We start from the raw sequence: 10,615 nt of genomic DNA, 5'->3' as shown, positions 1-10,615 counted from the left end.
CCCTCCGGGACCTGAGCTGGTCTGACATGCACAGTCTGGGCTAGAACCTCATCATCAAACTCCACACGAGGCTCCGCTAGTGGTGCTGCTGCTCGAGCTCTAGGCTGAGCCCTGCCCCTGCCTCGGCCTCTGGCATGGCCTCGGCCTCGACCACTACCCCTCGTAGGAGCTGCCATTGGGGGCTCTGGCTACTGCTCAGATGACGATTCAATGCACGTTCTCGCCATCTGCGAGAGAACAGAATAGAAGGGTTCAATCAGCAATGATAGAATAAAATCGCACGACAAAGAAGAATAGAAGTGAAACTGTTCCTAACTCCATAAGCTTTGGAAGATAAGTACAGATGTCCCCGTACCAATCCTCCAGACTCTACTAAGTTTGCTCGTGACTCGTGGGACCTATGTAACCTAGTGCTTTGATACCAACTTGTCACGACCCGGAATTCCCACCGTCGGGACCGTGATGGCGCCTTACATTTCACTTGCTAGGCAAGACAATTTTAGAACCATTTACTTCTTTTAACTGTTTAAATGATAATATAATAAAGAATTGACACAATTGAAATATTCTAAGTAAAATTTTCGGAAGCTAAACCAGTCAATGCCAATTACAAATCCCTGAACCTGGTGTCACGAGTGCACGGGCTTCTAAAGTAATACATATAAAGGTCAGGAATAAGTACAAAGTTGTCCGAATGAAGTTATACAGCTAAAAGAAAAGAGGATGGGGACTCCAGGAGCTGTGGGCACTGAACAGCTGTACCTCAAGTCTTCGCCGATGTCCAATCCGGGCATGCTAATAACCGCCGTTGGGATCGACTCTAAAATCTACACAGTGTGCAGAGTGTAGTATCAGTACAACTGACCCCATGTACTGGTAAGTGCCGAGCCTAACCTCGACGAAGTAGTGACGGGGCTAAGGCGGGTGGTGAGGTAGTGGTGGAGGAGAAGAAGGCAGCGGCGACGGCAGACGGGATGGGGATGATTTTGGGCTTTTATTTTGGGGGAGAATGGAGGTAGGAATATATTTTGGGTAGGATTTGGGTGAAATTGTTTTAGGGTAGAGGAGGGTGGAGGAGGAAATAAGAGATAGAGAAATAGAGAAATCGGGAAGAAAGCCCGTCAATGGGGCTCTAATTTGCATATTTCCGACCGAATTCGGTCGAAAAAGGCGGGCGGTACATTTAAGTGAATATTTGACCGTTTGACCATAAAATTACCGGCCGAATTCGGTCGATAATCTGATTTTTTATTTTTTTTATTTTTTTATTAAAATAACCGACCAAAGTCGGTCAGTATTTAGTGAAAAAGTCAAAATTATTTAATAGAGGACTATATATATTTATATATATATATAATATATATATATATATATATATATATATATATATATATATATATATAAAATATATATTTTATCGGCTATTATTTCTGGTAGCGGCTAAAAATGTACCTTTCTCTTTTCTTTAACTTTTTTTTACTTGTTAGTGGATGATTATAATTAATTGTTATTGTTTGGGGATAAAGATTTTGTGAGACTTCATATCTTACAATAGACTTGCTCTCTCTTCCTTAATTATTACTCCTATTACTAGTATAGATTAGGGGTGTTCAAAATCGAACCGAAAACTGAACCGAAATCGAAGCTTGTAGCTTATTGGTATCGGGTTAACGGGGGGAGAAGGGATTGAAATTTTTTTATTAACGGCTTATCGGTTTGGGGGCGGATTATTCAATTTTCTTAACGGTATATATACATATAAAATTTATTTTTATCCATATATTTTACCTATATAATAAGTGAAACGTTCTTGAACGACGAAGGGTATAATCGTCAAAATAATCTAAAATAAAGTATATACTTCGACTTTCTTGTGACCACAAGCTCGGGGCTCGACGAAACGGAAAATTTCAGCATGTTGAAACTTCTTGGGGTTAGCAGTGAAAGAAAGAGCCCGGCATTCATTTCTTCATGAATATTCATAGCTGAGTCTACTAAAAGAGGGACCAGCCTCGTCGTGGTGATTAGAGGACACCTCTGATATTGGCATTATATTAAATGACTTGCCAAAGGATCAGTACGTGTTCATTGCACAGAGACCCACGTGACCGACTTTAGGCTTCAGGTTTTCTTTTTGTAATTTTGAGAACTACATTTCTCAATTTTCATCTCTCAATTGTTCTGTTCCTCGATTGCATCTGCTTTCTGGTGAGTTTCATCCTTCTCTTTGCTCTTTTACTTCTGCTCGATTTTTAGTTTTCCCATTTTCCCACTCCTCTGATTTAGTCCCTCTTCTTTTTTTGCTTCTTTTTTTGAATTTCTGTTGTGACATTTCAGTTCTTTCGCCACTGAGGAGCATGAAAATGGACAAATAGTAAGAAATGGTAATCCGTTTGGTCCTTTGCATTATCTTCTGGTTTTTTGAAACATGCACAGCAAGTTCCCATGGAAATTATTTTTTGTTTGTTCCATTGTATTCTCCTCTGGATTTTCAAACATGCACGACAAATTCTTTACAGGTTGAAGTTGAAGTTCTGAACTCAAAAAGCGTCATGTGCAATATAGATTGAATTATGCCGATAAACCGTCCGATAACCGCCCGATAAGAGTTAAAGCGATACCAATCCGCCCGATATCTTATCGGATGGCTAGCGGATTAATACATTTAAAAGCCGATAACCGATAAGTCAAACCGTTAAGAGTAAATAACCGCTCAATCCGCCCGATAAGCAGCCCTAGTATAGATGCTCCCCCACTTCTACCCCCCCCCCCCCACAACCCCCACCCCTCCAAAAAAAAAATTAAAGAATCACGTGGATATATTCAATTCCCAACATTTTTGGAACTTTTAAGAATTTAAAATTTTAATATATTCATGTATTTCTAAAATAGTTTTATTCCTGAAAACGAGGAGTAGTATATGATTGACTCATTTTCAAACCCACATGGTATGATATTGTGTGAAGATTGCAACACAAGCTCCAAATCAGGAGTCAGGCTGTTAAAAGACTCAGATTAAATCATTAATTAATTATTAGTACTAAAATGCTAGTAAAGTTTAACCTAATGGAGTTTATGCAAAGCTTTAGTTTCTTTTGTTATTCAAACTTGATCCACTTCGATTAACTTCTTAACATAGAAAAAAAATTCTTTTTTTTACCAAAAAAAAAATAATCTAAGGTCTCTATTTTTTTTGCCACTCAAGTGTATGTATCTGTCGTGCTTAAACCTCTTCTTACCTTATCAAAAGTCCATCGCTTATCATTCGTTAGACCTAAAAATCTATTGATCAATGTGAATCTCGAGAATTGGATTTGTTATTTCATTTATTTAGTCTAAGATTTGGCGTTCTATGAGTTATTGGATTTGTTTAGTCATCCATGACTAATGCAAGTAAAGAAATCAAATTGAAAAAGCATTTCCCAAGAAATAAACAATCCTTTATATAAGCTTTGTAATTATAATATGCCCATCATTAACTAGAATAGTTTTCTATGAAAACCAACCTTTTAAAAACATGTTCCAATACTCAAGAAAATTTAAAATTAAAAAGAAAAAAAAAACAAAAGATCACTTATCAAGATTACTTTGACTTTGTCTGTCAAAGTGATTATGCAACAATCTTTTTACATTGTCATAATATAGGACTTTAACCTCAGAACAGGGGCGGAGGTAAAGTACGGGATGCGGGTTCGGACGAACCCAGTAGCTTTTGTTCAAATCATGTATTTATCTTAAGAAATCCATTGAATATGTATAACTTATTAATTTAGAACCCAGTAACTTAAAAGGATTACAATTCCGAACCCATAAGGCTCAAATCATAGCCCCGCCTCTGCTCAGAAAGATTACTTATCAAGATGAATGATATCTGGCCGAGCATCTAGGGAAAAGCATATTCATCAACATGGCACTCCAAACAGAGAAAAAGACCTTTAAAAAAAGGAAGAAATAGAATAAGCTCGTCTCATTGCCTCGTTAAAAATATGATGAACACGTTTGTGGGAGTGCCGAGGGAAATTGGTCAAGGCCTCGATAGCCTGGCTAAATAAATAAAGATTGTTGTCATTGTGACAACTCAATCTTTTTATTCTCAAGATTCTCGCTTTGGAAGTAAGGGCCAAGAGGGAGAAGAAAAAAAAAAGAGCAGCTCAGTGCACTAACCTTTTGCTGTGCACGGAGTTCGGGGAAGGACTGGACCACAATGGTCTATTGTACGGAGCCTTAACTTGCATTTCTGTAAGAGGCTGTTTCCACAGCTCAAAAAACTTGTGACCTCCTGGTCACATGGTTGCAACTTTACCTGTTACGCCAATGCTCCCCTTCAAGAGACTAATAAATAAATAAATATAGGAAAAATGACATTATATAGTCGCTCTCAAAACAATAGCCGACTAAATGTATAATTCTTGTATATATATACACATTTCTCTATGTTATATAGAAAAAATATACAAATTTACGATTAACTCGTACAACGGATTAGCAATCCGCCGCTTTAGTCCACTCAGCCATCTCTCCCAATTGAAAAAGATAATTACTACATGAGATAGCACATAAGATAATTTTATACATTTTTGCGACTCCAAGATATAAATAGTTACGGCCGCAAGCTAAAAGTGATCTTTGCCCATAAATATAGCACATGGCTTTGGCATTCTTTGAATTCTTGGATTTGTTTAGTCATCCATGACTAATGCAAATAAAGAAATCAAATTGTAAAAGCATTTCCGAAGAAATAAATTATTCCTTGTATAAGCTTTGTAGTTATAATAATTATGGCCAACATCAACTAGAATGGAGCTCAATGACAACCAAACTTTTAGTTCAAAAAGATGTCATAATATTCAAGAAAATAAAAACCCAAAAAAAGAAAAATAAACTATAACAAACTAAAAACTGACAGCATTCATTAAAGACAAGCCAATAGTAGGATGTATGAATGCCGACCACTACATAAGCCACTAGTAGCTGAGAGAAATCGAGCTAAACCTCGTATAGGTGAGGCGGAGCTTAAAGAAGCAAGCCCCTATTATCTTTGAACTACATATGAACATGTTGCCATGTCCAATTTGCAGCTTTTGAGACATTTTCAAGCTTTCTTTAAAGCCATTGATCTTGCACGTAGATTTAAAAATATTCCCCTACAAGTCAAAAACAAGAAAGGATCAACGATTTTGTGAAATCAATCATTGAGGTACAAATGAAGTTGACCGTATCAGAAACAAGTAACGATGTAATGTAGCATACCAGCCACATGCGATGATGCTGTGAAAGATGACACGGAACTGCAGTGGCACATACTGATGATTAATCCAACCCACGACTGGCCAAAACTGCGTAATTTTGAACGATTGATACAGTTATGATTCACTACACTACAGAAAAACATATTTTGAATCTGAAAGAGGGGGAAGTTGACAAACCGTCCAAGCGGTATACTGCACTTTTGGATATTCCCTCTTAATATTAGACTTCACCTGGATCCAGGGTCTGCCTGTACACATTACAAGATTCAGGATAGAGAAAATCATTGGTTTACTTAGACGGAGTATTCATCATCTACTTGAGAAGGGAAATAAAAGGAGTATCCTTCCTCCTTTCGCCCAAGTTCAGAGCGGCCAGAAATCGCTTGACCTTTACATCCTTATCAATCACGAAACAATTCATAACTTCCCCTCCTCTCCCACCCTTTGTTCTTTTGCCATAACCACATAGCATAAGTACTCAAGTAGAAAGGCTCAAGCAAAATACTTCTTTTGAAACAAGAATTTAATTTCAGGGTATATCCGAGAAGTTAAAATAGGAGATCTAGAAAATTAGATGAACAACTTTGGAACAAGAAAAATAGTTTCAGGCTGCTTTCAAAGAGAAAACTGTATCCTTTAATCAAAGCTTGTAGCCCGGTACACTGTAAAGAATGTACACATGAAATAACAACCCATAGTAAAGATGAAATATAGTTGTAAATCGGAATAAAACTCACTTTCAATAACTAACCCATAGTAAATCATGAAAAGCAAGTTATTCCAAGGCGAAGATGTCACTTGTTCCAACACCACCTGAAACAATTAAATTGCAAGTGTCATATTATTGTGTACTTATCTGGTCATTACACTTTTAGAGCTTTCCCCAACTGAAAAGTACTGTTTGACCAAAATGGTAATATACTAAGGAGTTTCATTATGATTGATTAATGTTGAAAACAATCTATTACACCAAAAAGGGAAGAAAAAAAAAGGACTGAGGGGTAATTGTAACACAAAAGGATGTGGATCAGTGGATGAGAGCGGCAAGTACAATAGGAATCTGAAACTTCTTTTCCCGATACTTATTGTAAATTATCCAAAAAAGAAGGGTTTCGATTACCTTTTTTGCAACTGTTGTTGTGTCTTTCTTCCCCTTGAAAAGTTTGTCCAGTAATAAGTGAAGAAAATGCCCAAATGGCCCGAGATAGGCAAAGCCAAAAAGCTGCACGCAGTTATGTTAGCAGCCAATGACAGTCCCAGATAGCAACTTATGTATGGTAAGCAAAGGAAAAGATATAAAGGATACATCAGAAATGAACCTTGAGATGGAAGTAAACTTGACATAGCACTACAACTGGACTAAGCCTCAGAGCTCAAAAGTCCTAATATATGCTTACTTGCTATTTGTTTGTTCTGTTTCCATTTTCTCCAAACACGACAGACACAACTTCACAGCAGCTAAAAGATATTGAAGCGTTTTCAAGAACCACTTTCATACCATCTTCAGTTTTCTCAAACTTTTACTTATCCTACTGATTCTTTTAATACAGTGATAACTCATTAAGTTCCCGAAGCTAGTTTTAAGATCCCAACTACTTTTAACCTATGTTGCGCGGACTCTCCAAAACAGCTGCCGTACCCGTGTCGGATCCTTCAAAAATGCACTATTTTTGGAGGATCCGGCACGCACCAATTGACATTTTCGGAGAGTCCGAGCAACATAGCTTTTAACGTCATGACAAATTTCGATGTCAACTTTTAGCAGAAATAACCTCTCTTCTAAGCAAGGGTAAGCCTATAGAACAGACCTCACTAGACTCCATGCAGAAGCTTTGCACCGGATAAAGGATATGAATAGGGTGATTCAATCCGGGGAAAGAAGAGGGAAAAGATTCCCAACAAAGACAACAGATGTTACATCCTTTGCAGCTCATACTCAAACCATTGTAACCAAAATTGATTTGCAAAAGTTTTGAAATTCTAATTTAAGAAAAAGAAAAATTTAACAACAATTTACTCAAATATAAGGGAAGATCAGAACTCTCTTGAGCCAAAAGGATTCATCAGACTATCAACATTAAGCTGACTGTTGACGAGGATCACATAGTTTGAGAGTTGGATCGAGGTTTAAAGCGTGGTTATGGCGGAATGTGCCCTATCCCTCGAAGGAGTGGAACCTTAAATGTAAGGAACTTCCTCTTTTCTAGGTTTTTTTTGAGTGTTAAAACTGTAGATTTTTCTTTTGCCAATGAATTGGATCCGGCCCGATTCTATCAATAATGGGATTCTTGGCTAGAGAAAGGTTTTGTGACATGAACGCCCAATACTTTAGAAAAATCGTTATATTTTACTATGACTTTGCTTTAGTATTACTTTATTTTCTTGATTTTAATCTTTTACTTTTCAAATTGGATTTCAAGTTAGTAACTTCTACTTTATCCTTTCTTCGTTTAGGAAATCATCGAGCTTTTACATCCATTTTTTCTGAAATCTAATAGAAATTTTCTCTTTAGTGAATTAATTTAAGAACGGTCATATAAAAAATTTGACTAAATTATGTGATAACATTGATGACAACAACAAACAACAAACCCAATGAACATAGATGACAGTCTTATTAGTATAGATTGACTGGTTGTCTTTTGTAGAGAATCATATGATGCAGGTCTTTACATTCTGGTATACTACATGTAGACGGGGTCCCCCCCCCCCCCACAACATCAATAAAATTGAACTTCATCAAATTGAAACAGGACGAGAGTACAGTGGGTTACTATAGCCTTTATAAGCATAAAGTCGGACAGTAAGTTATGAAGGTATTGTCTGCTTTGTCAGTCATTACTTGATGATGTTTTCACAAAAGTGTACAAAGAGGCTAAAAGTGATCTATAGTTGACAATACAGTATGAGTGACTAGGATAGTGCGCTACAGAATCAGGTTAATCTTAATCAAAAAAAGCAGAATACCAAGAACTCATGAATAAGATCAGGGCAGAGCCGGAAAAGTATTCTATTGGTAGCCTTTTACCTTGCTTCGAGCAAGATGCAGAATATAAAGTTAATAAAGTGGAACACATTCATCAGCACTTCAGATTTCCACAGCACACACAAAAAGGAATGGGAAAAAGAGAAGCAAACGGGTGTATTCAAAAGGAAACCATGAAAACAGTACCACTTTCAGAAGAAGGCGTCTGACTTGAAGTCTCTTAATGCCAGTGATCTTTTGAGCCACTATATCACTGATCGCTGACAAAACTGCCGCTGTTATTGCCTGCAATTATAAATTGCAAACACTAGAAATCTATAACGACAAAATCGCAGTACCAATTGAGCTAAAAAAAACCTTAAAGTACATTTTGATGGCATTGAATCGGAAGATAGACTGGCTGTCTAGAAACCCGATTGTCAACCTGAATGTATACACAAGAATCTCCAATCTAAGCCTCTTTTGTCAATCCGGGGCAATACGAGTGGCATAAGCTATTTCTTATAAACAGGCTTTCGAGAAGAAATTGGAGGACTACCGATTGATTGACCCCGGAAGTAAAGAATGACGGTTCGACGAGCCGGAATAAGAGGATGAGGGGTTTCAAAAGACGAGTAAGGGACGGGGAGAGGGAGGCTCTCGAAACCAAAATAACCCACACCCATACACTTGATAAACTACATCTTAATCCCAAACTAGTTAAAGTCAACTACAAGAATCTTTTATATTCATTCTATTAAATTCAGGTCCATTAATACACCACACACATAAGCGATGATGTGATGAACCTCTTACTTACTACAGGCAATACATTCGAATTCATCATAATTAAACTATTTCTTTTATTATAATGGTGGCGTTAGGCCAACTTAGGCACACCTCAACTCAATTGCATACTTGATACCTTCCACCGGAGCAAATAGCAAGTACCTCTACCTATCAAGATTTAGCCCGATACAAAGAGATCACCTAATTTTTAGCCTCTGTAGTTTACCATGATCCGTTCGTACTTCATTGACGACCAGTCCACACCGTTAAGGATTTAAGTTATATGCACTAACAGTCTAATGAATTTTTTATACCATGAGTGTAATTTAACATGTTATAATAGGTTAAATACCACTTATTAATGATTAACAATCAATGATCAAATAGAGTTACGTGCAATTACCTTTCTTAATCGGAACTTATAATTGACTATGTTTTGCAAAGCTCATATAAAGCAGAGTTAAACTTAAAACCCACACTTAAAAAAATATAAAAAAACTAGGAGAGAGGGGAAAAGCTGAGATCTTTGTTCTTAAATGGGAACTTTTCAAGATACAAAAAATCACCCACATCATGAATTGAACTAAAAATTCGAAATAGCCAAACCCCACTTAAAAAATTAGAGAAAATGAAGCAAAGAAAGAGAGATTAGTCAAGAAAAATGTAGAAAGTGAGAAAAAGGTGAGACCTTTGTTCTTAAAGGATGTTGCTGAAGTTGTACCAAGTATTTTTGCAACCCCTTTTTTGCAATTGACCCCATTCTTTTTTGCTCTTCTTCAGTTCATCAACCGTACCAAGAAGAAAGTTACGATCTTTATTTGACTATTTTCAGTCTTCCGCAGTTTGGTTTCAGCTAAATATCTAGAGGGAAGAATAGTGGGTTATGGTATGCGGGACCCATTTTGACCATGTAATTAGATTTGGATTTTAATTATGGTTGTGCATTCGAATCGGTTTATTGATAAATCGAATTGATTATTTGTTATCGAAATCGAAATCGAAAAAATCGAAACCTTACTGAAACAATAACGATAAGCATATGTACAAATCGATAATTCATAAGTAATTATCGATAAGGGTCAAAATCGAATCGATAAATCGAATGCACACCCCTAATTTCAATAATATTCATTCTCTCCAAATTTAATGTGACATTCTTCTTTGTCGAGTGATTTTATTTTGTGTCTCATACAACTTACATTAGTTGTGTGAGGTCTCTTTTTATCTCACATATTTGTGGACATATATCTTATACAGCTGGGTCCACAAAAATTCTGGAACCACACAGTTGTGATACAAAAAAGAGGCCCCACACAACTAGTTTCAGTTGTGCGAGACACAAAATAAAAATTTTCTTCTTTGTCACATATAAAATAGCAGTCCGGTGCACAAGCATCCGTCATTCACGGAGGAAATGATTTAAGCAATCTCTGATTCATAAATATTACTATATTAGTAGTTGATTTTACAGTTCGAACCCGTACTCAATATGTCACGCGAAGATAACTTCACCGTTCTTCCAAGGCTTTTCTTCCTTAGTCACGTCATTCTAATTTAGAAATAATTTAACTTTAAATATTATATATATATATATATATATATATATATATAT

General features: G+C 36.6%; 1 protein-coding gene across 1 annotated transcript; it reads right to left on the bottom strand.

Moving 5' to 3' along the window:
- Window positions 1-4,727: 4,727 nt before the first annotated feature.
- On the bottom strand, window positions 4,728-9,866 carry LOC109221853 (peroxisomal membrane protein PMP22-like). Its single transcript, XM_019386288.1, has 7 exons — window positions 9,692-9,866; window positions 8,422-8,520; window positions 6,370-6,471; window positions 5,987-6,062; window positions 5,427-5,497; window positions 5,251-5,336; window positions 4,728-5,144 (listed from the first exon to the last, which is right to left on the bottom strand). The coding sequence occupies exons 1-7, from the start codon at window positions 9,761-9,763 to the stop codon at window positions 5,093-5,095; spliced, it is 558 nt and encodes a 185-aa protein (XP_019241833.1). The 5' UTR covers window positions 9,764-9,866; the 3' UTR covers window positions 4,728-5,092.
- Window positions 9,867-10,615: the final 749 nt, after the last annotated feature.

The sequence above is a fragment of the Nicotiana attenuata genome, unplaced genomic scaffold (genome assembly GCF_001879085.1).
Source record: "Nicotiana attenuata strain UT unplaced genomic scaffold, NIATTr2, whole genome shotgun sequence".
In the NCBI taxonomy this organism is placed as follows: domain Eukaryota; kingdom Viridiplantae; phylum Streptophyta; class Magnoliopsida; order Solanales; family Solanaceae; genus Nicotiana; species Nicotiana attenuata.
This window is presented reverse-complemented; position numbering and strand designations above follow the sequence as displayed.